At 42.0% G+C, this 26,780-nt stretch overlaps 1 protein-coding gene across 6 annotated transcripts in view; it reads right to left on the bottom strand.

Moving 5' to 3' along the window:
- The window catches only part of clocka (clock circadian regulator a), a 132,799-nt gene that overhangs the window by 98,899 nt on the left and 7,120 nt on the right, over window positions 1-26,780 (bottom strand). For all 6 annotated transcript variants that reach the window (XR_010017354.1, XM_063043115.1, XM_063043116.1 and 3 more), the window contains exons 2-3: window positions 12,995-13,040; window positions 11,255-11,347 (exon numbers count right to left, since the gene is read on the bottom strand). Coding sequence is in view for 5 of the 6 variants with exons in the window: in XM_063043115.1 (XP_062899185.1) it covers window positions 11,255-11,295 (41 nt within the window). In the remaining variant the exon portion in view is untranslated. The remainder of the gene's footprint in view (window positions 1-11,254; window positions 11,348-12,994; window positions 13,041-26,780) is intronic.

Below are 26,780 nucleotides of genomic sequence, written 5' to 3'. Positions count from 1 at the left end.
CACGGACTCTCACAGCTACCTGGACTACTCCTCTTCCCACCCTGTTACTCGTAAAAACACCATCCCTTTCTCTCAATTCCTCCATCTCCGCTGCATCTGTTCTCAGGATGAGGCTTTTCATTCCAGGATGAAGGAGATGTCATCCTTTTTTAAAGAAAGGGGCTTCCCTTCCTCCACCATCAACGCTGCCCTCAAACGCATCTCTTCCTTTTCACACACATCTGCTCTCACCCCATTCTCCCGTCACCCCACTAGGGATAGGGTTCCTCTTGTCCTCACCTATGACCCCACCAGCCTCCATGTACAACATATAATTCTCCGTTACTTCTGCCATCTCCAACAGGATCCCAGCACCAATCACATCTTTCCCTCCCCCCAATTTTCTGCTTTCCGCAAGGATCGCTCCCTACACGACTCCCTTGTCGATTCGTCCCCCCGCATCCCTTCCCACTGATCTCCCTCCTGGTACTTATCCTTGTAAGCGGAACAAGTGCGACACATGCCCTTACACTTCCTCCCTCACCACCATTTATGGCCCCAGACAGTCCTTCCAGGTGAGGCGACACTTCAACTGTGAGTCTGCTGGTGTGATATACTGCTTTCGGTGCTCCCGATATGGCCTTCTATATAATGGCGAGACCCGACGCAGACTGGGAGAGCACTTCACTGAACACCTACCTGCTGTCCGCCAGAGAAAGCAGGATCTCCCAGTGGCCACACATTTTAATTCCACATCCCATTCCCATTCTGACATGTCAATCCACGGCCTCCTCTACTGTCGAGATGAAGCAACACAGGTTGGAGGAACAACACCTTATATTCCGTCCGGGTAGCCGCCAACCTGATGGCATGAACATTGATTTCTCTAACTTCCGTTAATGGCCCTCCTCCCCTTCTTATCCCATTCCGAATTTTTAATTTTTTTTCCCTTCTCCTCTCACAATAACTCCTTGCCTGTTCTCCATCTTGCTCTGGTGCTCCCCTCCCCCTCTCTTTCTTCCAAGGCCTTCTGTCCCATCATACTCCCCCTTCTCCAGCCTTGTATCTCTTTTGCCAATCAACTTCCCAGTTCTTAGCTTCATCACTCCCCCTCCTGTTTCCTCGGGTCTCCCCCCCACTCTTTCAAATCTCTTACTATCTCTTTTTCCCGTTAGTCCTGACGAAGGGTCTCGACCCAAAACGTCGACAGTACTTCTTCCTATAGATGCTGCCTGGCCTGCTGAGTTCCACTAGCATTTTGTATGTGTTGCTTGAATTTCCAGCATCTGCAGATTTTCCTCGTGTTTGCATGATCATTTTAAATGTAGGTCAATGTAAAATGGACAAATTTATTTAGAATTTTAAATGATTCCCTGGGGAAAAATAAAATCACCAAATTATCACAAAATGAAATACTGTCAAAAATTTGCATCTTGAATTTTAAATAGAGATAAATAACATTATAAAGATATATTGCTGTCCAGGGTTCCAGTGACGTCATCGTTCAGAATGGCAGCTTAAATCAACAGCTCCTCCAGAAAAACACATACTTAGATTAGATTAATTATGAGGACACACAGTCCTCTTTTATTGTCATTTAGTAATGCATGCATCGCTATTTGATATCTTATACAGGTTTCCCCTGCCATCCGAAGGTACAGCGTTTCTATGAAACGGTTCGTAAGTCGAAATGTCATAAAGCGAAGAAGCAATTACCATTTATATGGGAAAATTTTGTGAGCGTTCGCAAAATAACCTACCAAATCATGCCAAATAACACATAAAACCTAAAATAACAGTAACATATAGTAAAAACAGGAATGATATGATAAATACACAGCCTATATAAAGTAGAAATATTTTTCCACAATCATTACTGCACCGTTCTCCGTAGCGAAAATCTCACGCAAGCGCCGTCGGCAAATACACAGCGCAAGCGCTCTCCAGTAACCTTTAAGCTATGAAGCTGCCAAATCATACCAAATAACACGTAAAAATACACAGCCTGTATAAAGTAGAAATAATGTATGTACAGTGTAGTATCACTTACCGGAATCGGGAAGACTGCGCAGAGCACACTGATGATGGTGTGTTAGGTTGAGTCGTTGTAGTTTGGGTGGTGCAGTGGCCCCCACCCTCCAGGCCACCAACCGATACTGATCCGCGAAGCACACAGGGGTGCAGCGGTAGCCGGGAGGCACACAGCACATCTTTAAGAAAAAAGCCGAAATAAACATGCTAATTAATTAGGCGCCGCCCGGCACGTAATTGTCGGCCCAGATCAGTGTCGATTTCCGATTGCGTCGTCTCTGATCTGGGCCGACAATTACGTGTCGGGTGGCACCTAATTAATTATCATGTCTATTTCGGCTCTTTTCTTAAAGATGTGCTGTGTGCCTTCCAGCTACCGCTGCATTCTCTGCAAATCAGTATCTGTCCGTGGCCTGGGGGTTGGGGTGGTGGGACACTGGGGTGTCATCTCGTCATCGTCTGTTTCCATTAGAGCAGGCAGGTCATCTTCTATCTCTGCTTGCCTCGATGTCGAAGGTCGAGGTTCGTCGTCTGCTGTGGCTGATGTGGAAGGCTTGCTTGACTGCTGAGCCTTGCGCATTTTTCTATCACACAGTTCTTTGTAAGGACTCAAACCATCCTGCAAATATCCCCTAAACCGACGTACCCTTTCAAAATTAAAGTCGTACTTTATCATTACTCATTCGGTTTCGATAGTTATCCTTTTTTCTTCCAATTGCATCAGCTCTTCATCTATCAGATCTTGGTCATGGGATGCCAAAACCTCTTCAACATCATCTTCGTCAGCTTCCACATGCCAAACTCACTTTGTCCTTCCTTCGTTCACCACGATCGAAACACTTAATTATGTCTAGTTTTACGCTAAGTGTAACACCCTTACGAGCTCTTTAAGGCTTTTCCAATACTATAGAACTCATCTTGCAAATGACTACTCACAGGCATGTGTTAAAGCAATGCCGGCGAGAATGCAGTTCTGAATCCAGGGAAAGCGGCTGCTCGAGGCGCGCACGCTGCTTTTTTTCATAACAGTGAAAACACCTTCTGAAAGCGAAAACAGGGTGCTAATGTAGGTCTTTCGTAACAGTGAGGTTTCGTAAAGCGAACGTTCGAAAAGCGGGGGACACCTGTATTTGATGGATTTGCCCCATAAATCCATCAAATATAAGATCTTTCGAAAATATCTGAATTGATAAGGGGGGCAAGAATGGGGAAAAAGAATGGAGATAAAAAAAAGCACCACTGCGGAGCCTATGGAAGAGAGAGGTACAGCACGCAGCTCTCCTACACGTGCGCGTGGTGGCGAGGTCAACGCTGGGCCTAGTGCAGGTGAAGTAGCAAATATGATAAGGATTTTGGAAGAGATAAGGGAAGTCCAAAAAGATATAAAGCAGCAACTCAATGATATAAAGTCAGAGCTCGCCAACGTCAATGAGAAAATAGCAGTGGCAGAGACTCGAATTGAGAAGATGGAAGATCGCGTGCAAAACGTGGAACAGATACTAAGAAAGACGGTAAAAATATTAAATCAACAGGAAAGTAAATTGTTTGACCAGGAGGGAAAATCGCGATGGAAAAATATCAGGATTTATAATGTTCCCGAAGGAGCGGAGGGATTGTCGATGATGGACTTTGTAGATAAGCTGCTGCAGGAAGCGCTGGAGATTCCTCTGACTACAGAGATTGAAACTGAAAGGGCGCACCGTTCACTTGTCCAGCAGTCTCCCAGAGACAGAGAAGGTAAACCGCGCTCCATTGTTCTTAGATTCCTTCGATTCAAGAACAAGGTGGAGATTCTATGAAGGGCCTGGGTTAAGAAGAGGGTGTTTTGGAACGGGAAGATAATATACTTCGATCATGATTACCCCCTGGCGGTCCTACAGAAATGGAAGGAATATTCCGAAGCGAAACGAATATTAAAGCAAGAAAAGATTAGGTTCCAAACTCCATACCCTGCTAAACTGAGGGTATTTTACCAAGGGATACAACTATATCAGACAGTGGAAGAAGCGACTACAGACATGAAGAACAGAGGACTGCCCATTAACGTGGTCAAACCCAGGGGAAACTCTGGCTGAGCAGTTATCCCGAACTGCTTGGGAAATAGTAAGAGAACCTAGAAAGCAGGGGATAGGAACAGGACAAGAGAAGGATTTTAGGAAGAGACTGTCAGTTCTCCAAGGACAGCCCTCACCTCCTCCAGAAGAACCATAAGGTTTGGCTAACTTTAAGAGTGCTGATAAACTAAACGGAAGCAAAAATAGACGATGATATACCTATCTCGAGAAATACGTGTTATAATGTGGATTTTATATTACTCAATTTTTTAAAAAATCATTTATTCATTCCTTTTTCCACACCTAAATGAGAATATATACAATAGACAATAGGTGCAGGAGTAGGCCATTCGGCCCTTTGAGCCAGCACCACCATTCACTGTGATCATGGCTGATCATCCACAATCAGTATCCAATTCCTGCCTTGTCCCCACAACCTTTGATTCCGCTATCTTTAAGAGCCCTATCCATCTCTTTTTTGAAAGCATCCAGAGACTTGGCCTCCACAGCCTTCTGGGGCAGAGCATTCCATATATCCACCACACTCTGGCTGAAAAAGTTTTTCCTCAACTCTGTTCTAAATGGCCTACCCCTAATTCTTAAACATGGGAGGAATACACAGGGAAATCATTTCTGTGTAATGGACATAGTTTTTTTTTTAAAACTTACTTTTACTGGTACTGCAGCGGGGGCCCTCAACCCACAGGTAGGAGGGGCTATCCCCCACGGCTAGACTTTTCTTCCAGCCCAGCCCAGGGTCATCTAGAGACCCCAGTTGGAACAATTCTATTCATACTGGAAAAAATAGTTTAACTACATAACATCTTATAGGCCTGATTTTATTCTCACCATCAATGAATATGTTGTTTAAAAAATCACTCCCTACTCTGTACATAGTTTTCTTCTTTCAATTGTTCTTTCTTTCCTCTTTCTATAAGAGTACACTTCAGATAAATATTCTGTGGAGATTTGTGACAAATATGATTATATGATATATATGTACAGTATCTGAAATACATCTTATGGAAATGTTTGTTTGATGATGAAATCCAATAAAAAATAAATTACAAAAAAAGATATATTGCTGTCCTTATGTCTTAATGATATATTCAGTCCATCAAGTTTATGACAGCTCTGAGAGCAATCTTATCAAATGCATTTCCCCATTTTCCTGCAACCTACTCCATCGCATGGCCATCAGCTGCTTTTTGATTTTCCTTACACCCCCATCTACATTAGGTGTATTTTATCATACTCATTTAACATATACCCACCAACAAGTCTTTAATACTTGAGTGAAAACTACAGCTCTCAGAAATTCACATAGCCGTTGGGATGACATGTAAACTCCACACCGCACTGGAGGTCAAAATCAAATACAGCTCACTGGAGCTGGTTAGCAGTTCTATTTGATGCAACATTGTGCCCTCCAAAACATTTACATGATTTCTTACATCTCTGAAGAGAATGGTCTAAAATTTAAAATATACTGGAAGCTGGCGAAGAGGAAGGAAATGGCATTGATATTAGGAAATACTTTGTCTTCACAAAAAAAGACACAAACAGCACCAGATATCATCAAGAATAGGAAATAGATTTACTAATATTAGTCACAGATTAGTAGAACAATAATGGAGCTAATACTAAAAATATTCTGTTGTGTATTTAATATTTCCTTAATATTTGAGTAATCTTGTATATATAAAGACTGATAAAATACTTTGGTTTAAAAATTCATTATAGGTTATATCATTGTATACATCATCACAATACCATGCCATACATGCATAACTTTTTTAAAGTAAACACAGAGTTGGGCCCGCATTCCCACACTCCCATGTCTGCCTTTGAAGTTACAAAACATAATATTAATGAGGTATTTTTAAAAAGAACCCAAGACGGCTTTCGACCTGTTGAAGTGCAGCGAGACGCTCAAACTAAAACAAAATGCAGCAAGTTAAAAAACTCTACCTAGCATTATAGAGACGATCAAAATCTTTTTTTAAAAAGTCGGAAAACAGAAGAATTCACGGGTTCTCAAAGACTGAGTACTGAGTGATATAACCGTAAAAAAAAATTAATAACTGGCTATATCAGAAAGATTGATGCTTTGATTACACAATGGTAACTGGCTCATGTACACAGAGCTAAATGAACATTATTTTGAAGCAAATGAAATAGCCAATGTGAAACAACTACCAATTTTGATGGGTGCATTGGGTTTAAAGGTATACAGTTTGCTTCAAAGATTAAGAGCTCCAACCAATACTTTGCTGGTATTGTGAAAGTGATGCAGGAGCATTTAGAACCAAAGGCTTTATTGATTGCAGAATGCTTGAGGTTTCATAAGCAGAATCAAAAGGAAGGGGAGTCCATTTCAATATATGTGGTTGAATTGAAGCGATTGTCTGAGCTCCTCCATACTGATCAAAAAGGCACAACAGTGCCTTTATTTCCTGCGGAGCATGAAGAAAGCTCACCTCTGTCCTAGGATACTGACGGACTTTTACTGCTGTACCACTGAGAGCATACTCACCAACTGCATCTCAGTGTGGCATGGCAATTGTCCCATATCAGACCGCAAAGCACTCCAGCGTGTGGTGAAAACTGCCCAGCGGATTATCGGCACCCAATTGTCCACCATTGAGAATATCTACCATAAACGCTGCCTGGGCAGGGCGAAAAGCATTATCAGGGATGCATCTCACCCTAACCATGGTCTTTTTACTCTCCTCCCATCCAGTAGGCACTACAGGAGCCTCAGCCTAACACACCATCATCAGTGTGCTCGGCGCTGTCTTCCTGATTCCTGTAAGTGATACTACACTGTACATACATTATTTCTACTTTATACAGGCTGTGTATTTTTACGTGTTATTTGGTATGATTTGGCAGCTTCATAGCTTAAAGGTTACTGGAGAGCGCTTGCGCTGTGTATTTGCCGACGGCGCTTGCGTGAGATTTTTGCTACGAAGAACAGTTCAGGCAATGATTGTGGAAAAGTATTTCTACTTTATATAGGCTGTGTATTTATCATATCATTCCTGCTTTTCCAACATATAACTGTTATTTTAGGTCTTATGTGTTATTTGGCATGATTTGGTAGGTTATTTTTGGGTCTGTGAATGCTCACAAAATTTTCCCATATAAATAAATGGTAATTGCTTCTTCGCTTTACAACATTCCAGCTTATGAACTGTTTCATAGGAACGCTCTACCTTCGGATGACAGGGGAAACCTGTATATACTCACATACACACACACAAATTGCATATGTCATGACACTACCACATGATATTTGCACCTCGCTCTCACTTAAGTATAAAGTTAAACCCACTTTCCCAGATTTCCGTGTCCTCCCTTGAATTAGTTTAATGTTTTGAAGTTACAAAACATAAATTCCCTTTTAAAATGGTCTTCAATGTGGAAGGGATGCAGAGAGATATGGAACAAATTTGGGAATCATAACCAAAATGAAGTTATATGCATGGCAATGACTACAGGACCTGACTGGAAAAAGTAGTTAATTTTGAGGTGCTGTGCCTACAACTTCAGAGAACAAAACAACATTATTGACAAATGGGGTTGCAGTTAAAAAAATAAGTAAACCACGTCTAGTACAAGTTTTCCCTGCCATCCGAAGGTAGACCGTTCCTATGAAACGGTTCGTTGTAAAACGAAGAAGCAATTACCATTTATTTATATGGGAAAATTTTGTGAGCGTTCGCAGCCCCAAAAATAACCTACCAAATCATTGCCAAGTAACACATAAAACCTAAAATAACAGTAACATACAGTAAAAGCAAGAATGATATGATAAATACACAGCCTATATAAAGTAGAAATACTTTTCCACAATCATTACTGCACTGTTCTCCGTAGCGAAAATCTCATGCAAGCGCCGTTGGCAGAAAATCTCACGCAAGCGCTGTTGGCAAAAACATTCTCTCCAGTAACCTTTAAACTATGAAGCTGCCAAATCATACCAAATAACACATAAAAATACACAGCCTATACGAAGTAGAAATGATGTATGAACAGTGTAGTATCACTTACGGGAATCGGGAAGACAGAGCAGAGCACACTGATGATGGTGTGTTAGGCTGAGTCGTCGCAGGATGGAGTGGTGCAGTGGCCCCCACCCTCCAGGCAGCAAACCGATACCGATCCGCGAAGCATGCAGCGGTGCAGCGGCAGCCGGGAGGCACACAGCACATCTTTAAGAAAAAAGCCAAAATAAACATGCTAATTAATTAGGTGTCACCCGGCACATAATTGTCGGCCCAGATCAGAGGCGATTGCCAACTGCATCGCCTCTGATCTGGGCCGACAATTATGTGTCGGGCAGCACCTAATTAATTAGCATGTTTATTTCGGTTTTTTCTTAAAGATGTGCTGTGTGCCTCCCGGCTACCGCTGCATTCTCCACGAATCAGTAGCTGTCCGCGGCCTGGGGGTTGGGGTGGTGGGACACCAGGGTATCATCACATCGTCGTCTGTTTCCATTAGAGCAGCCAGCTCATCTTCTCCGATGACTGCCCACCTCGATGTCGAAGGTCAAGGTTTGTAGTCTGCTATGGCTGATGTGGAAGGCTTGCTTGACTGCTAAGCCTCGCGCATTTTTCTATCACACAGTTCTTTGTAAGCACTCAAACCATCCTGCAAATATCCCCTAAACCTACGTACCCTTTCAAAATTAAAGTCGTACTTTATCATTGCAGCGAAAATCTCACGCAGTTGCTTCACGTTCAGTTCGCTACTGCATTCGGTTTTGATTGTTAATCTTTCCTCTTCCAATTGCATCAGCTCTTCATCTATCAGTTCTTGGTCATGGGATGCTAAAACCTCTTCAACATCATCTTCATCAACTTCCACAAGCCAAACTCACGTTGTCCTTACTTTGTTCACCACGATCAAAACGCTTAATTATGTCTAGTTTTATGCTAAGTGTAGCACCCTTACGAGCTCTTTCAGGCTTTTCCGACACCTTAGAACTCATCTTGCTAACGGCTGCTCACAGGCACGTGTTAAAGCAATGCCGGCGAGAATGTTGTTCCGAATCTGGGGGAGAGCAGCTGCTCGGGGCGCGCGCTGACTTTTAACACACGCTGATTTTTTTCATAACAGTGAAAACACCTTCTGTTAGGGAAAATGGGGAACTAATGTAGGTCTTTCGTAACAGTGAGGTTTCGTAAAACGAACGTTCGAAAAGCGGGGGACACCTGTACTGTCCAGAAATAAACCATACATCAGAGATCCTGCGGAAAGCAAAGAATAAGATGGGGGTGGGGAAAGATTAAGACACATTTGGTGATAGGATCCCATTGAAGATAGAGAAAGTTTTGGAAAATGCACGTGCTGGATACTAAGGCTCGAGGAGTGGTAGGTGAGGAAAAGTGGAACCCCATCCCTGTTAGGTGGTGGAAAGATGGGGTAAGGGCAGATATCCGGGAAATGGAGGAAATGCAGGCAAGTACAACATCAATGGTGGAGGAAGGAAAACACATTCTTAGAAGGAGAAGGACACCTCTGATATTCTGTAAAAGGAAAGCCTTATTCTGGGAATAGATCCGGCAGAGACGAAGGATTTGTGAAAAAAATGGTATTTTTACAGGACACAGGGTGGGAAGAGGGATCGTCAAGATAACCATAGGAATTGGTAGGTTTATAAAAGCTGTTGGTAGATAGTTTGTCTCCAGAGACAGAGAGATTGACAAAGGGGAAAAGAGGTATCAGAAATGGACTAAGTGAATTTAAGGGCAGGGTGGAAGTTGATCAAGTTGATGAGCTCAGCTCGAGTGCATGAAGCAGCACCAACTCAGTCATTAATGTAACTCACGAAGAGTTGGGGAGCATTACCAGGGAAGGCCTGGAACATAGATTGTTCTATGTAGCCAATGAAAAGCCAGCCATATTTGGGGCTCATGGCTACCCCTGGAGACTGGAGAAAGTTGGAGGAACCAAAGGAGAAATTGTTGAATTCTGCCAGACAGAGGAGGGTGGTGGTAGAGGGGAACTGATTGGGTCTTTTGTTGAGAAAGAAGTGGAGAGATTTAAGGTCTTGGTGATGAGGGATTGAAGTGTAAAGGGACTGGACATTTATGGTGAAAATGAAACTGTCAGGGCCAGGGATCTGAAAGTTGTTCAGGAGATCAAGAGCATGAGAAGTGGCACGGATATAGATGGGAAGGGAATGAACCAAGAGTAACAGAATGGAGCCAAGGTATGCAGGCACGAGTTCAGTGGGACAGCAGCAGGCAGAGACAATGGGCCGAACTGGACAGTCCGGTTTATGAATCTTGGATAGGAGGCAGAAATGAGCAGTGTGAAGTGTGGATGCAAGTTCTCTGGAGTTGATGAGGTTAGTGATGGTGTCAGAGACAATTTTCTGATAGTCCAGAGTGTGGTCCTTTACAAGAGATAGGTAAGAGGAGGGGTCTCGAATGTTGCCACTTAGCCTCAGCAAGGCAGAGGTCAGTCCGCCGCAATACAACAGCAGCCCCTTTGTCTATGGGTTTGATAGTAAAGTTGGGATTGGTGCAGAGAGAGTAGAGGGTAGTGCATGCAGAGGAGGCAAGGTTTGAGGAGGATATTCAATAAGTTATTTAAGAGTTTTTTCAATTTTGTTATCCAAATCTGTGGTTTATATTGTGACTAGTCTGAGTAGCCCTATTTTCATTCTGACCTTTTTTACATCTGGTTCAGTTCAAGAGTGTAACATCAATCTGAGTTGCTGAATTATTTGAAGAATGAACAACCAGTTGACTGAAGACAGAATATAGAGTAGAGCTAAAGGAAAAAGGTACAACCCCAAAAGGATCAATGCAGAAACCATTGGTATTTATAACTTAAGATTCACAAATTTGACTTTGGAAGCAAAATCTCAGGTCAAACGCGTGCTAAATTCAAAAGAACACTTCAGAACAAGGTGGACAGCAACAAATTATAAGACCGTAACAAACAACAAATTGAAATCCATAAAGCTGAAGAACAGCCAAATTACATATTGGCCAGAAAAAAAATGTGGTATTGTATATTTAATAAAAGCAATATTTAGAAAATAAAACTAAATAAGGTAGTTAAAGGAACGGAAACACAAATTCAGAAGTCTGTCATATGAAATATCACTAGTTAATTTTACCCAATATAAAATATACTTCAAAATTTTAAAAAATAATACAAAACTCTACCTGTCAGCACATCTTGAATTCATTTTGCTCCCAATTACCATAGTCGAGGGAAGCAGAAATACTTCATCTTACATGAGATAGCAGGCCAATTAACTAGAAGGATAAAAACCATAACTTAAAAAAAATGTTAAACTACTACTAAAAAACATTGCAACAACGACATGGACTACTCTGAAAATTATAATAAATTGCCCAGAGCTACTTTTTTTAAGATTGGGAAAATCACTTTGAAAAACTGTTAAGATTTCCTTTAGTGCAGTATCCCTAGACTCCTATGAACCTTTGATCCATGACCGTTCAAAGTAGAGAATAAATATTTAGAATGATATTCAGATCTTTCAGTCAATGCTTCGGAAACATGCAAAAGCCCCACCAGATAAGGCTTTGTGCAACTCACTGCCTAGCCACCAGTCTACCCCATTAACCATCGTCGACTCTATCTGTAGCTCCTACATTGCCCTCGTTACCTCAAAACTAGCCTTTAAAAATATCCTTTACAATGATCTTGATATAGAGTCACAGAGTAAACATAAAATGAATACAGGACCTTTGGCCCAACGAGTCCACGTTGACCACGGTGCCCACCGAGCTGCCCATATCCCTCCAATGTATCTATCTAACTGCTGTTTAAATGACACTGTTATATCTGCCTTAACCACTTCTTTTGGCAACTCATTCCACATGCTCACCACCCTTGCGTGGAAACAAGTTGCCCATCAAGTCTATTTTAAATGTTTCTCCTCACAACCTAATCCTCTGCCCCCTTGTTCTGGGCACCCTTTCCCTGGGGAAAAGAGTGTTACCATCTACTATCTATGCCTCTCATAATTTTAGACATTTTTATAAGGTTGGCCCTCATTCTCCTACATTCCAAGGAATAAAGTCTCTCCTTATAACTTAAGCTTTTTAACCCTGGCAACACCTAGTAAATCTTCTCTGCACTCTTTCTAGTTTAACCACATCTTTCCTCTAATAATGTGGCCTTCAACTCCAAGTGTGGCCTCACCAACGATTTGTACAACCTCAAAATAATGTTCCAACGCCTGTACTCAAGTAACCTGACTGATAAAGATCAAAGCGCTAATACCTGTTTTATTGTCCTATTTGTGACACCACTTTCAGCAAGCTATGTATTCCTGTACCCCTATTCACACTCTCCAGTGCCCTACTATTCATATTGCAAGTTCTACACTGGTTTAACTTTCCAAATTACATCACCTCACACTTATGAGCATTGAAATCTACAGTCCAATTCCCTAACTGATCAAGACCACCTCTAATCTAAAAGCTCTGTCAAGCACAACTTTCCATGCAGAGCCTTTTTGACACCCTCTAAACCAGACTGTCTTCCAATATGTGAGTATATCCCACCCTTCAAAATTTCCTCTAGATAGAAACTTCCACCATTGAGGAATACTGATCTGTTGAATAATATTACAAAATAACTTAATCACAAAAAATGCCAGAGTAGAAAAGTAAAACGTAGCTCATTCACGTATTGTCAGTGATGCCGATGAAGGTAGATATGAGAGAGGTGTTTAAGTGGCTCCTGGATAGGCACTTTACTATACAGAGAATGGAGGGATATGCAGGCAGAAGGGACTAGTTAAATTTGGTCTCCTTAACTTAATTAGTTCAGTTAGTAATACTGTATTGTGTCATGGGGCAGAAGGACCCGTCTCTCTGCTGTAATACTATATGTTCAATGAACCCCAGCTACAAAATGGCAGCCTCACTTACCTGGTTGGCAAGTTTCCTCTGGCCACATATTCTGACTCTTCCTCACCTAAACAGCACAAATGGAAATCAGTGAAGGTTTAATCGACAATTTAGTGTAAAAAGTAAAACCTTAAACCAGCTGAAAAACAAGCCATTATTGTTCATCTCTTGGAACTCAAAACTTTCTCCAATAAGAATGCTCATTAGTGTCTTTAATGAGGAAAAACATTACAGCTCTTCAAAGTATCACCAAATTCAAAGTCAAAGGATAAATTATGGATACAAATCTTCCAGAATGGATCCCTGCCATTCAAAGAACTAGAAGTGTCAAGATTGCTTTCATTTTGGGTGGAGGTGGGGTATGAGAAGGTGGAGATGGAAAGGAGAAAAAATGCCTTGAAATATCAGTGCAGTAATTACAACGTATGATCAATCTGCAACCAACAAGTTAAATACCAGAAAACATCAATGTTTGCAGCCCCACACATTATTACTGTTTTGGCACAAATTCTGCTGCCAACATTATCTAGTAATTACGTGAATTACAAAGGAGTCCAGTATCCTTACTACTACAAAGTGAGATAGATCTGATAAGAAAATCCCAGTTTCTATAGCTATATTAAAAGGGTGGCAAGGGAGGAAATAGAACTCCTTAAAGATCAGTAAGACTGCCTATGTCTCAAACTGCAGGTGATGGTGGGATTTTTAACAATTAATTCTTGATGTTTACTGAGGAGAAAATCATGGTAACTCAAGAGATAAGAACAAGTGGAGATATTTTGGACAGCATACATCCTACCAGGCAGGAGATAGTTGCAGCCTTACAGTGCATTAAGCTGGATGAATTGCCAGGGTCTCACCAAGTGCATCCTCAGACATTGAGGGAGGCGAGTAAATTAAGGAAATATTTGAGAAGCTATTAGTTTTATCTTTAGCCACTGGTAAAGTCTCCAAAGACTAAAGCATGTTGGTCTGTTACTCAAGAATATACGATTGTATCCTTAATGTGCAAAAACATTGCAGCTTCCCAAAGTATCATTAAAGGACAATCCAGGGAACGACAGGCCAGTCAGCCTGGCATCAGTGGTGGGGAAGGTATTGAGAGAATTCTGAGAGACTAGATCTACCAGCATTTGGATAGAAAGAGTCTGATCAGGAGGAGTCAGCATGGCTTTGTGCATCAGAAGTCATGCTTGACAAACCTTTTAGAATTTTTTGAGGAAGTAACCAAAAAGGTAGATGAGGGTAAGGCAGTGGATATTATCTATTTGGACTTAAGCAAGGCCTTTGACAAGATCCAACATGGTAAGCTGGTCTGGAATGTTAGGCCACATGGAATCCGGGGAGAACTAGTTACAGGGATTCAAAATGAGCACAGAGGTAGGAAGCAGAAGGTAGTGGTTGACAGTTGTTTCTCAAAGTGGAGCCTCCGAACTAGTAGTATGCTGCAGAGGTCATTGTTAGGTCCTTTCTTATTTGTTAATTACACAGATGAAAGCATAGAAATGTATATGGCTTATAATTAAATTTGCAGATAGCGTCATTTCAAACAACTCCAAACTGGAGTCATTTCACTGCGCCAGTGCAATAATAGAAACACAAAAAGTCCGTCTTTACAATGAAAGCTGCTTATCAATGACCTTTACATGGACTGGTGATCCAAATTGTCCTATTCCATTGTGCCTAGTCTGTGGAAAACATCTTACAAATTTGAAAGGACATTTAACTACAAACCACAGCCATATGACACGTAAAAGTGCCAATTATTTTAAACTATTGGATCTCCTGAAAATGAATCTCATCATTTTCAGGAGATAGTGGCGCGTGTGTATCGCGAGGCTCAGTGTCTTATCAGATTTCGTAAAACAGTGTTAATTTATCTGCTTGTTTCCTGCGTGTTCACTCAATTCGGCTATGCGAACTACACTTACAGCAAACAGTCACTTATGGACATTAACTATCGATGCACCAACACAGTTTTGGACTACCATTCAACTTCAACCAACTACCTCCGGAGTTAGTAAGGACACCGCGGACCTGCATTCAACTCGCTCCAACCGGAAGGGCCTGGCACTGGCGTCGAGATCGTAAACAAAGACAGGGGAAGCGTGGAGGTCTGCGTGCTAGGCTAAGCCTAAATCCACACCGGCCAGTGCTACCTAGCATCTTCCTCACCAATGTTCGGTCTCTGACGAACAAGCTGGACAAACTAAGGACTTGGACCGTCACACAAAGAAGGCTTACGGATTGCAACGTCATGTTTTTTTATGGAGACGTGGCTAAACAGTGATGTTCCAAACAACGTGGTGGAACTGGAAGGGCGCACGGTCTTCAGGGCTGACAGAGGGGCAACAGCGACAGGTAAAAGTAGGGGAGGTGGTTTATGCATCTTTGTGAATCAATCATGGTGTACTAACTCTACCATTGCTGACACTTATTGCTCTGCTGATCTGGAATACCTGATTATTAAGTGCAGACCTTTTTTATCAACCTCGAAAGTTTACATGCATCATTGCTGTCGCCGTTTATGTACCACCGGATGCTGATGCTAAAGTAGCCATGAAAGACCTCAGTGCCGCTATTAGCAAGCTGCGGACATTGCATCCAGACAGAGCCTTTACTGTCGCTGGGGACTTTAATCATTGTAACCTACGTACCGTGCTTCCAAGATTTCACCAAAATGTATCATGCACCACAAGGGGAAATAAAACCTTAAATCATGTCTACACAAATGTGGCTAACACTTACAAAGCCACTACCCTCCCCTACCACGGACAGTCCAACCATCTTTCATTGTTTCTGATTCACAAGTAAGCCCAGTCATTAAACGTGTGAAACCCACAATGAAGACTATTAAGATCTGGCTGGAGGGGGCTGACTCTGCTCTTCAGCACCAATTCCAGCACACAGACTGGAGCACGTTTACTGCCCATGCCACCACAGACTCTCAGATTAACGACTTATATACCAACTCTGCCCTTGAGCACATCAAGAAGTGTGTAGATACAGTAATATCACAAAAACAAATAAAAGTTTTCCACAATCAGAAACCATGGATGAACAGAGAAGTTCACCTCCTGCTCAAAGCCAGAGATTCAGCCTTCAGTTCTGGAGACTAGGAGGCTTACAGCTCAGCCAGGGCCAACCTGAAGAGGGGAAATCTCTCAGGCCAAACACATATATAAACAGAGAATTGAGGAGCATTTCAACTCCTTGGACCCCCAGCTCATGTGGCATGGCATACAGTTCATTAAGCCACCTAGTACTGTGCCCCCTTCCAGCTCTGCTTCCCTCCCTGATGAGCTCAATTACTTCTACTTTGACTGAGAGAACAAGGAGGTCACCCTCAAAGCAGATCTCCCACCTGGTGAACTGCCTCTCTCACTTTCCACCTCTGATGTTTGCGCCACCCTGAGCGGGGTGAATGCACGGAAGGCAGCTGGTCCGGATGGAATACTTGGCCCTGTGCTCAGAGTCTGTGCAGGGCAGTTGGCCGGGGTCTTCATGGACATTTTCAATCTGTCCCTGGCCCAGGCAGTTGTCCCCACAAGCTTCAAGATCGCCACCATCACGCCAGTGCCGAAGCATTCCACTGCCATGGACCTGAATGACTTCCGCCCAGTTGCACTCAGCCCCATCACTGCAAAGTGGTTTGAGAGACTGGTTCTATCACATCTGAAATCCTGACTGCTCACTACCCTGGACCCCCATCAATTTGCCTATTGCACCAACAGGTCAACAGAGGACGCCATCTCCACGGCACTTCACTCTGCCCTGACCCACCTGGACAGCCCGAACTCTTACATCAGAATGCTGTTCATTGACTTTAGTTCGGCATTCAATACTGTGATCCCCTCCAAGCTAATCGCCAAACTTCGCCAGCTTGGTATCAGCTCATCCCTCTGCAGTTGGACCTTGGACTTTCTAACTAACAGACCCCAATTGGTTAAGTTAAACAACCTCTCCTCCTCCACTCTCACCCTGAACACCGGCATGCCTCAAGGCTGTGTGCTGAGCCCTCTTCTGTACTCCTTTTTCAGCTATGACTGCATTCCTGTACGTGGTTCTAACTCCATAATCAAGTTCGCAGACGACACTACGGTGGTTGGCCTGATCAGAGGGGATGACAAGACAGCCTACAGGGACGAGGTCCAGCACCTGGCCGCGTGGTGTGCCAACAACAATCTGGCCCTTAACACCCAGAAGACCAAGGAGATCATTGTGGACTTCAGGCATGCTAGGAGCCACATTCACGTCCCCATCTACATCAACGGAACTGTAGTGGAGCGTGTATCAAGCTTCAAATTCCTTGGTGTCCACATTTCCGAGGATCTCACCTGGTCCCTGAACTCCTTCATCCTGATCAAATAGGCACAACAACACCTTTATTTCCTGCGGAGCATCAAGAAAGCTCACCTCTGTCCCAGGACACTGACGGACTTTTACCGCTGTACCATTGAGAGCATACTCACCAACTGCATCTCAGTGTGGTATGGCAAATGTCCTGTATTGGACTGCAAAGCACTCCAGCGTGTGGTGAAAACTGCCCAGCAGATTATTGGTACCCAATTGCCCACCATTGAGAACATCCATCATAAACGCTGCCTGGGCAGGGCGAAAAGCATTATCAAGGATGCATCTCACCCTAACCATGGACTTTTTACTCTCCTCCCATCCGGTAGGCGCTACAGGAGCCTCCGCTCCCGCACCAACAGGCACAGGAAGAGCTTCTTTTCTGAGGCTGTGACCCTGCTGAACCTCACATCACAGCGCTAAGCAGTACTGCACCCATATTGTACTGTCTCAGTACTTTTATATTTGTGTGCTGTAGTACTTACTTTTTATTCACAGTTATTTTGTAAATAACACTATTCTTTGCATTTCTGGTTAGATGTTAACTGCATTTCATTGGGTTTGTATCTGTACTTGACACAATGACAATAAAGTTGAATCTAATCTAATCTCAAAATAAATAATTAAAACTTTTGAAAATAAAGTCACAGCCAGTAAAAAGTTTCAGGAAACAAGTTATTTACTAGCTTTAAGGTCAGATCACTCAGAATGTTTTTTAAAAACTGTGCAACAACCTGGACAAGGAACACACCAATCTCCTGCTACATACAGAAATCTGGTGGCTTAATAGTGGAAGAGTTCTCAACAGGGTGTTTGTGCTTAAAGGTGAATTGCAGGAGTACTTCAAGAAAACAGTAGGGCAGATTTTGCTGAGTGCTTGAAGATGAAGAACGGCTGCAGAAACTAGCCTACTTAACGGACATTTTTCATCATATGAACCAGTTGCACAAGTCTCTGCAAGGCCCTGGAGAAACTATTTTGACTTTAAGGTGACAAGATTCTTGGATTTAAAAGGAAACTGAATCTGTGGAAAAATCATGTTGCAAAAAGAAATCTTGAAATGTTTCCACTTCTGCTTGAGTTTGAGAGTGAGGAAGGATATCAGAAAGTTTCTTATTGAAAACCACCTGGAAGAACTGCAGAACAAAATTGAAGAGTATTTTACCTCGCTTTCAACACAAGTGTATGACTAGATGATGGATCCTTTCCCCGAATCTTCTGCTGAGCCTGAGAACTTGACTTTGAGAGAAGAGGAAGAATTTTGTAAGCTGCCCTCTGATCATGCACTCAGGATGAGATTTACTGACCTGCCCCTGGACAAGTTCAGGATCTGTGTGAAAGATGAATATCCTGCCATTCATAGGAATTCAATGAATATTTTGCTGCACTTTTCTTGTTTAACAAGCATCAAGAGCAAGGATCGAAATAGTCTCATTTCAGGTGAAGGTGAAATCCACGCGTGCTTGTCGCAAGTTCGACCCAGAATTGAGAAATTTATTATTTTTGCCTTATGAGTTTTTTTTTTAAATTTATGAAAGGGAAAGAAAGAGATCAATAAGTAAACCAAGCTTAACTATCTGTTTTTTCTTCAAGAAAGGTTGACTAAAAATTCATCCTCTACTCAAAAGAGCACTGACAATTATTTTTGATTATTGTATCTACAACTTACTGATCACACTAATGTACTGTAAGTTGTACATATACCAATTTTTATGGAGGGGTTCCCTGAGACCTGAAAATTATTTCAAGGGTTCCTCTGGGGCAAAACAGTCGAGAAAGGCTGGTCTAATCAAACAGACACAAGCATACAAGCGCATAGTTCACTGAAAACGGCATCACAGGGAGACACAGTGGTGAAATAGGCATTTAGCACACTGGCCTTCATCATTCCACTTACTGAGTACAGGAGTTGAGACATTATTTTTCATGATTGCATAAGTTACTGGTGTGCTTGCACTTGCAGAACTGCATACAGTTTTTATAACCCTGTCATAGGAAGGATGTGATTAAACTACAAATGTGCAGAAAACATTTAAATGGATGTTGCCAGGACAAGGCCACCCCGCTACCCACCATTTAGAGGGGGAGCTTGATCAGGCTGTCTTGATTACCTGGAACATAGATGAATGAGGGGCAACTTTATAGAAATGTTTAAAATTATGAGAGAATTACGAGTCCAAATCAAGGGGGTATAGATATTTAGGATGAGAGGGGAAAGATTCAAAAGGGGACTAGAGCAGCAACTAGTTCACTACGAGCATATGGAACAAGCCCTTACCATTATAATCGCCATTCTCAGCAAACACTCAACTCACTACAACTCCATCATGCAATGGAAGGATTAAAACACAAAAAGGAACAGGAAGACTCTGGACCAAACACAGAGAAATTATTAATAAAAGCATGGCCGGTCAATAAGGTTATTAAAAGGGTTCACATAATGTTTTCTTTCATTAGTTGAGCTACAAGAGTAGGGAGGGTATTCTAGATTGAATTGACTTCTTACATCCTTCACATACGAGTAAAAATCTTTATGTTACGTCTCCATCTAAATGTGCAATCATAGTAATTTATAATAATTTATAAGAAATAGAACAGTCAGTGTAATATAGAGTACACTCAAATCAGTGAGTTCATCAGTTTGATGGCCTGGTGGAAGAAGCTGTCCCAGGGCCTATTTGTCCTGGCTTTTATGCTGTAGTACCCCTTCCCAGATGGTAGCAGCTGGAATAGATTGCGGTTGGGGTGACTCAGGTCCTGCGATTACGGGAGGTACAGTTCCCATACCAGGCAGTGATGCAGTCAGTCAGGATGCTCTCAATTGTGCCCCTGTAGAAAGTTCGGCTGGTGGCACAGTGAGATCAGCTCCACGCTTGAGAACGGAGGTTCGCGAGTTCAACGCAGTGACAGACCGCCCCTGTGTACGCTCTCCATCTGTGCCGGGCTGATGTCGAGCTCGCAACTCGGCCTTGTAAAATAATACTGCGAAGTGTCTGTGCGAGGAGTGGCGTCCCGCACAGCCTTTCAAATTGCGCCTTGTAAGGCATGGAAATGCCCGACACTGGCCTCTCTGGTCTGAGTCGACGTCATCATCATCATCATACCAAACTTCCTCAACCGTCTGAGGTGAAAGAGGCACTGTCCAGTCCCGCAGCCTTGTGACCGTCCACTCGTTGGAAACATCTGCGTACCTCAGCCTCAGAGATGACCAGGTTGCAGGTTGTAGTGGTGGCTTTCCTCGGAGGCTCAGAGTTAGTGACGTCCCCTCTCAATTTAAGCAGCATGAGCTAGCCAGATAGACAGAAGTGCATCTAGCTGTGTCTTGCCGATCTCACCAACTAAAGCGTTGAGGAAGATTGAAATTGGCGAGGATGAGAGTGGAAGGTGAGCGGGTGTTGAGCGCCGTATGACGAGGCCGCTCTCTCTCACGCGCGCGCACTTGCTACTGCCAGAGAAAGGAGTCTGCCTGTAAACAGTGTCTCTCTTCCTCTCACTCTCTGCTGTTGAAACATGGGTCTTAGGCAAAGTTTTATCAACATGGTTTGTGGACTGGACTCTGGTTCATGTTGTGATGTGTTTATGATTTCTGGTTGCTGCTTTTCATTGCTGTTTTGAGCAACATTGATCGGGGTGAATGCCTGCGATCAACAAACATCACAGCGCTTGACTGGACTGAACTGAGCTGAGCTGATGCTGGACATTCCTGTACTGTTTTCATTTACTTTGTGGTTGATGTTTTACATTCTGTGTTTTGTTCTTTTTTTGCCATTTGCTCTCTTTTTTGTGCTGTAGAGGTTTAGTGTTTTTCTTTGAATGAGTTTCATGGTTTTCTTTGTTTTGTGGGTCCGTGGGAAGATGAATCTCAGGGTTGTACACTGCATACATACTTTGATAATAAATGTACTTTGAATCTTGAATCTTTGAAATTATAATCCCAATAGGTTGGCCATTAAAGAAAAGTCATTGTTGAGGCCAAGGCCTTAAATGAAGTAGAAGCTTTGAAGGTGAAGATATCAGATAGCCAACAACTAATACCTACCCCAAAGATCAAATGAACAAAGACAGTGGAAATGATATATCACTATTTAATTTCATAGTTCCAGCCACAAGCTCAGATACTGACATCAAGAATAATTTAGAGCAAATTCTAATTATGAAGTATGTGCACTGCAGGGGGAAAGATAAAGGAAGTGCCAATATACCAGTGGGTAAAATCACACGTTGGTGGTACTCCTATGAATTCAAAATGACAACTTTTAAGGGCCAAAGGTATGCACACCAAAATACTGGGTAGTCTGTAATGAGTTCAAGAAAGCCCAAGTTCAGAATTAGGCAACATTGAAAACACTAGAATCAACAATTTTAAAAAAGGCTTGGAACTTCAGCTTTCAAGAACTAAATGGATGGTCACTTCTGACAACTATGAATTCAGTAGTATGGCTTTCTCTTTCCACTATATCTGATGATGCAATCAAGCACTGATTTTGCAAGCATACGAGCCTTGCTATCATGGAAGCTCAGAATGCTGCCATTACAAGTTTTGAGACCTGTTTGCAAAAGGGCTTCATACAATCACAGTACCCCTTAAATTTATTTTGCAACTGTCTGTTCTCCAAAGATTAATTTGTGACTGAAAGGTTATTACCAACTGTGCTCCACTGGGCACAATATTCCAACTTCTTGCAATATATACAGTGGATTCTGGTTAATTAAGCTATCAGTTATCAGGGCCGCCACTTATCTAGAATAGATACAGCACAATATAGGCCCTTCGACCCACAAAGCTGTGCCGAACATGTCCTTACCTTAGAAATTACCTAGGGTTACCCATAGCCCTCAACTTTTCTAAGCTCCATGTACCTGCCCAGGAGTCTCTTAAAAGACCCTATCGTTTCCGCCTCCACCGCTGTCACCGGCAGCCCTTTTCACGCACTCACCACTCTCTGCGTTAAAAAAAACTTACCCCAACATCTCCCCTATACTGCTTCAAATCACCTTAAAACGGTGTCCTCTTGTGCTAGCCATTTCAGCCCTGGGAAAAAGCAGCTGACTATCCACACAATCAATGCCTCTCATCATCTCGTACACTTCTATCCTTGTATACTTCTATCAGGTCACCTCCCATCCACAGTCGCTCCAAGGAGAAAAGGCTGAGTTCATTCAAGCCAAGGCATGCCCCCCCAATCCAGACAACATTCTTGTAAATTTCCTCTGCACCCTTTCTATGGTTTCCACACCCATCCTGTAGTGAGGTGACAGGAATTGAGCACAGTACTCCAAGTGGGGTCTGACCAGGGTCCTAGATAGCTGCAACATTACCTCTCGGCTCCTAAATTCAGTCCCACGGTTGATGAAGGTCAATGCACCATATGCCCTCTTAACCACAGAGTCAACCTGCGCTGCAGCTTTGAGTGTCCTATGGACTTGGACCCCAAGATCCCTCTGATCCTCCACACTGTCAAGAGTCTTACCATTAATACTATATTCTGCCATCATACTTGACCTACCAAAATGAACCACCTCACAATTATCTGGGACAACTCTTAGACAACGAAAACTAATTGAGAAAATAGCTGGGATTTCCTTCATTTATTTGGGACACCATGCCGTTTAATTGGACAGGAGACCATTGCCAAACAATTTCCAACTGTTCAGTTGCATGCACTTACACAATTGTTAGACTCTACATCATGCTTAGAGCAAACAGTTTTTAAAATCGCTTCAGTTGTGTGTTTGTGTTTAAAAAACAGTGAATTTTGTCACTGATAGTTGGCGAAAAATAAATAGCAAGACAATTTGGAACAGTTTTACTCACTGTAGTTTCAAGCATTCAGGTTTGGAGATGCAAGAAATGGCCAGGAGTAAAACTGAAATGATTTAGCTACTTCAGCAAGTTAAGAACTATGAAGAACTTGAAGGTATCAACAATCATCTTTAATGTTACAATAAAAATGAAATTTTGGAGAATGCAATTGTCGAAAGCATTGTATAAAAGGCAATCCATTATTATCTACATGTAGTATCTGCGCTGATTTTGTTCATTTACAGTCAAAAGGACATGGTAGTGTACACTGGATGAATTCCTCTGTTGATAACTATTAGGAACTAATACAGGTTTATAGTACTATAGTGTATTGAGAGTGTTCAAATTTGATCATTTAAATACATAATTAGTGTTTTATACCTTTTAATTAATCCCATGAAACTGCAACTAATTAGGGGCAGCTGCTTAATTAGGCCAAAATGTACTGGTCCTAATATGTCCCAATTAACTGGAGTCCACTGCATTAACAATCTGGACCTAAATACAGAAAGCATGATAACATAGCTTGTATTGAAACAAAAATTGGTCATGTGACTGGCATGGAAAATAGGACCATGAATTTGTCACTAGAATGCTGGGTAGCACATCTGACACTGTCACAATATACTGAATGGCTTTTTTAATGTAGTAAATTTTCCATAATTCTCAGTTGTATTTACAAATCAAGCACCAAATTCAAATTATATTCACGCAATTTAAACTTTCTTAAGACAAATATATAATTAATCCAACGTAACGAAACAACCTTTGCTACTTCATAAAAAGGCTTTCTTTTGGGACCAAGCCAATAGATCAGGTCTTTTTTTTTAAAAAGTGTTCATGTAGGTGTAACTGACAACAGCAGCATTTTCCATCCCCAATTTGAAATGAAAAAACAGTAAAAGGCAACCAGCACATTGTCAGGCCTAGAGACAACATAGATCAGACTAATGAAAGATGTAAGCAACACACACAAAATGCTGGAGGAATTCACCAGGACCTGATGAAGGGTGTCAGCCTGAAACGTCAGCTGTACTCTTTTCCACAGATGCTGCCTAGCCTGCTGAGTTTCTCCAGCATTTTGTGTGTGTTGTATAGATTTCCAGCATCTGCAGATTTTCTCTTGTTTGACAATGAAAGATGTACTTTTTAAAAAATGTAACAGATATATTTTACAACAATCAGCTTAGGAATTCTGTGGCCATTGATACTAAACATAGTGTAAAAAGATCCATATTTAATTACTTGAATTTAAAGCCCTAGCTACCATGGCGATATCCAAATTCTTGATAAATTGCACTAAACTCATTAGTCACAGCACGACCGTACCACCATATGAAAATTTCTGCAGTCCCTCTGATCTATTTCAATGCATAACAGTGGTCACTTTTTTTTAAAAACCGAATTGCAGATCTTCAAGGAGGAGCCCAAACATTCTCTGCTTATATTTATACAGTAGCCCTCTAACACAAACCTATCTTGTATAAGCTGCATGAAATATTCTTTTCAAATTTAGTTTTTCAAGAGAAAGAAAAAACTTCACATGTAATTTTGGCTGCTTTCCCCCCACAATTCCATGCATATACTCTTTCATTGCAATGTGGTACAACTTTTGTTGATACAAACCTGCATCTAAAACTGTGCAACTGATTTGAGTCCAATCGTACATGTGATTAAGTCATACATCACAGAAGAAAATCCTTTCAGCCCACTGTGTCCATTCTAGCCATTAAGTAACTTTCTATACTAATCCCATTTTTCATTATTCAGCCCATATCCTTCAATATTATGGTGTTTCACTAAGTGTAGTACTTCACTGATCACAGATTTCCAATGCAAAACTAAACCTTCACCACCAACCTACCACCAAGCCAATTTCAGATCCAATGTGCCAAATTTCATTTTGAACCAGTCTCCCACTTGGGACCTTGTTGATACTATTACATTGGTGACATTGTCTACACTTCAGAATGTAATTTAAATGGCAAGACTCTCAGAATATAATATAAATGATAAGACTCTTGACACTGTGGAGGACCCGAGAGATCTGAGATTAACCAATTTCCCCCGGGATCAATAAAGTATGACTATGACTAGATCACAACACAGGAGGCCCTGCCCTTTAACTTAACACTTAACTCCCTATGCAGAACCTCATCACTTGTCCTACTCATGTCATGGTACCTACATGGACCACAACTTCTGGTTGTTCACCCTCCCACCCTCAGCCAGAATTCTGAGGACTCAATCTGAGATATCCCGGACCCTGGCAACCAGGAGGCAATATATCATCCGAGAATCTCATTCTTGCCCCTTCAGGATCCTGAAAATCTTTCTAGAAACCATGGAAATATAGGGAAGACTGGTGGCAGTGACAGGTTCCTCCTCGTTGTTAGGTTTTCTGGTTTTCCTGTTGGCCCTTTTAAGGGCCCCTATTGATTTCCTTCACCATGTAGCCATTCTGTAGGAAAGTGGTCATGGAACTGTTGGAGTTCCTGGAATCCATGAGGCCACACTACTCAAGTATCATCAACCTATCTGAAGCAGCATCTGAGATGCAAGGGCAATGAACTCAGAACCCTCTCCTCAAAGTCCTCCACATAGAAATCAGCAATAGCCGTCGACAAGGACGATCCAATGGACATTTTGTCCATTTGTTCATAGTAGTTCCCCTTATAGAGGAAATACATTGATGGAAGGGTGTGTTCAAAAAGGTCAATAGTACCCTTACCAAATCTTGACTGCAGTAGGACCAAGCTGTCCTTAATGTGAACTCTCTTGAACAGAAACGCTATGTTGAAACTGACCATTATGTCCTCGGGGTCAGCCAGATGTTGGTTATTGTTTGTACGAAGTCCGTCGAATTCATTATGTGATGCTTAAAGCCCCAAAGGGAGACAACATGGTCATTAAATGCTTATGCATTTAAATTGTTAAATCATAGCTTATGTGGGTCAAAGATGACCTGGGACTCAGGATAGCTGGTGTTTTCAGAATTCCCTGTGAATGTAGAGCAGCGTACATTAGCCAGATGAGATGCATGGTGAAAACCAGCATCAAGGAGCACAGGAGGTGTATCCGTTTGGGTTACTCGGAGAAATCAGCAGAAGCAGAATATTGAATTCACAATGGCCATAGAAACTACTGTGCTGTGCCAATGGCTTTTGGGACCGCCTGGTGAAGGAATCCAGTGAAATAAAACTACAGGAAAATAATGTCAACAAAGACGAAGGTCTCACTAGACTGGAATTCAATTGTAAACAAGGTGGAACAGTGGAAACCTGATTAGATGAGGACTAACCAATCAGGAGGGTTGGACAATGGGGGTACAAACACCACCAGACTAGACATGCCCAGGCATCATCCCTGATGAAGATGGCAGAGTTTGTCATCAAAACCTGGTTAAAATCCACATCTGTACCTGGGTGGAAGACAGAAGAATTTAAATAAATAAAATCTTGGTGACTTTATATATACTATTTTGTGTGGTTTATTTCTGCTATAAACTAGGTTTAAGTTACTTTGTTGTGCTTGTACATGTACGGGGTCTTTCTTTTTGTTAGAGTTAAAATGGCGACTTTGTTATGTTAATCTGGGGAATGCGGCTTTGTTGTGTTAAACGCTGAAGAGAGTTTGCGCTAGCAGTTTGTT

The sequence above is a fragment of the Mobula hypostoma genome, chromosome 3, assembly GCF_963921235.1.
Source record: "Mobula hypostoma chromosome 3, sMobHyp1.1, whole genome shotgun sequence".
In the NCBI taxonomy this organism is placed as follows: domain Eukaryota; kingdom Metazoa; phylum Chordata; class Chondrichthyes; order Myliobatiformes; family Myliobatidae; genus Mobula; species Mobula hypostoma.
Note: the sequence above shows the minus strand (reverse complement) of the source record. Positions and strands in the feature narration are given on the sequence as shown.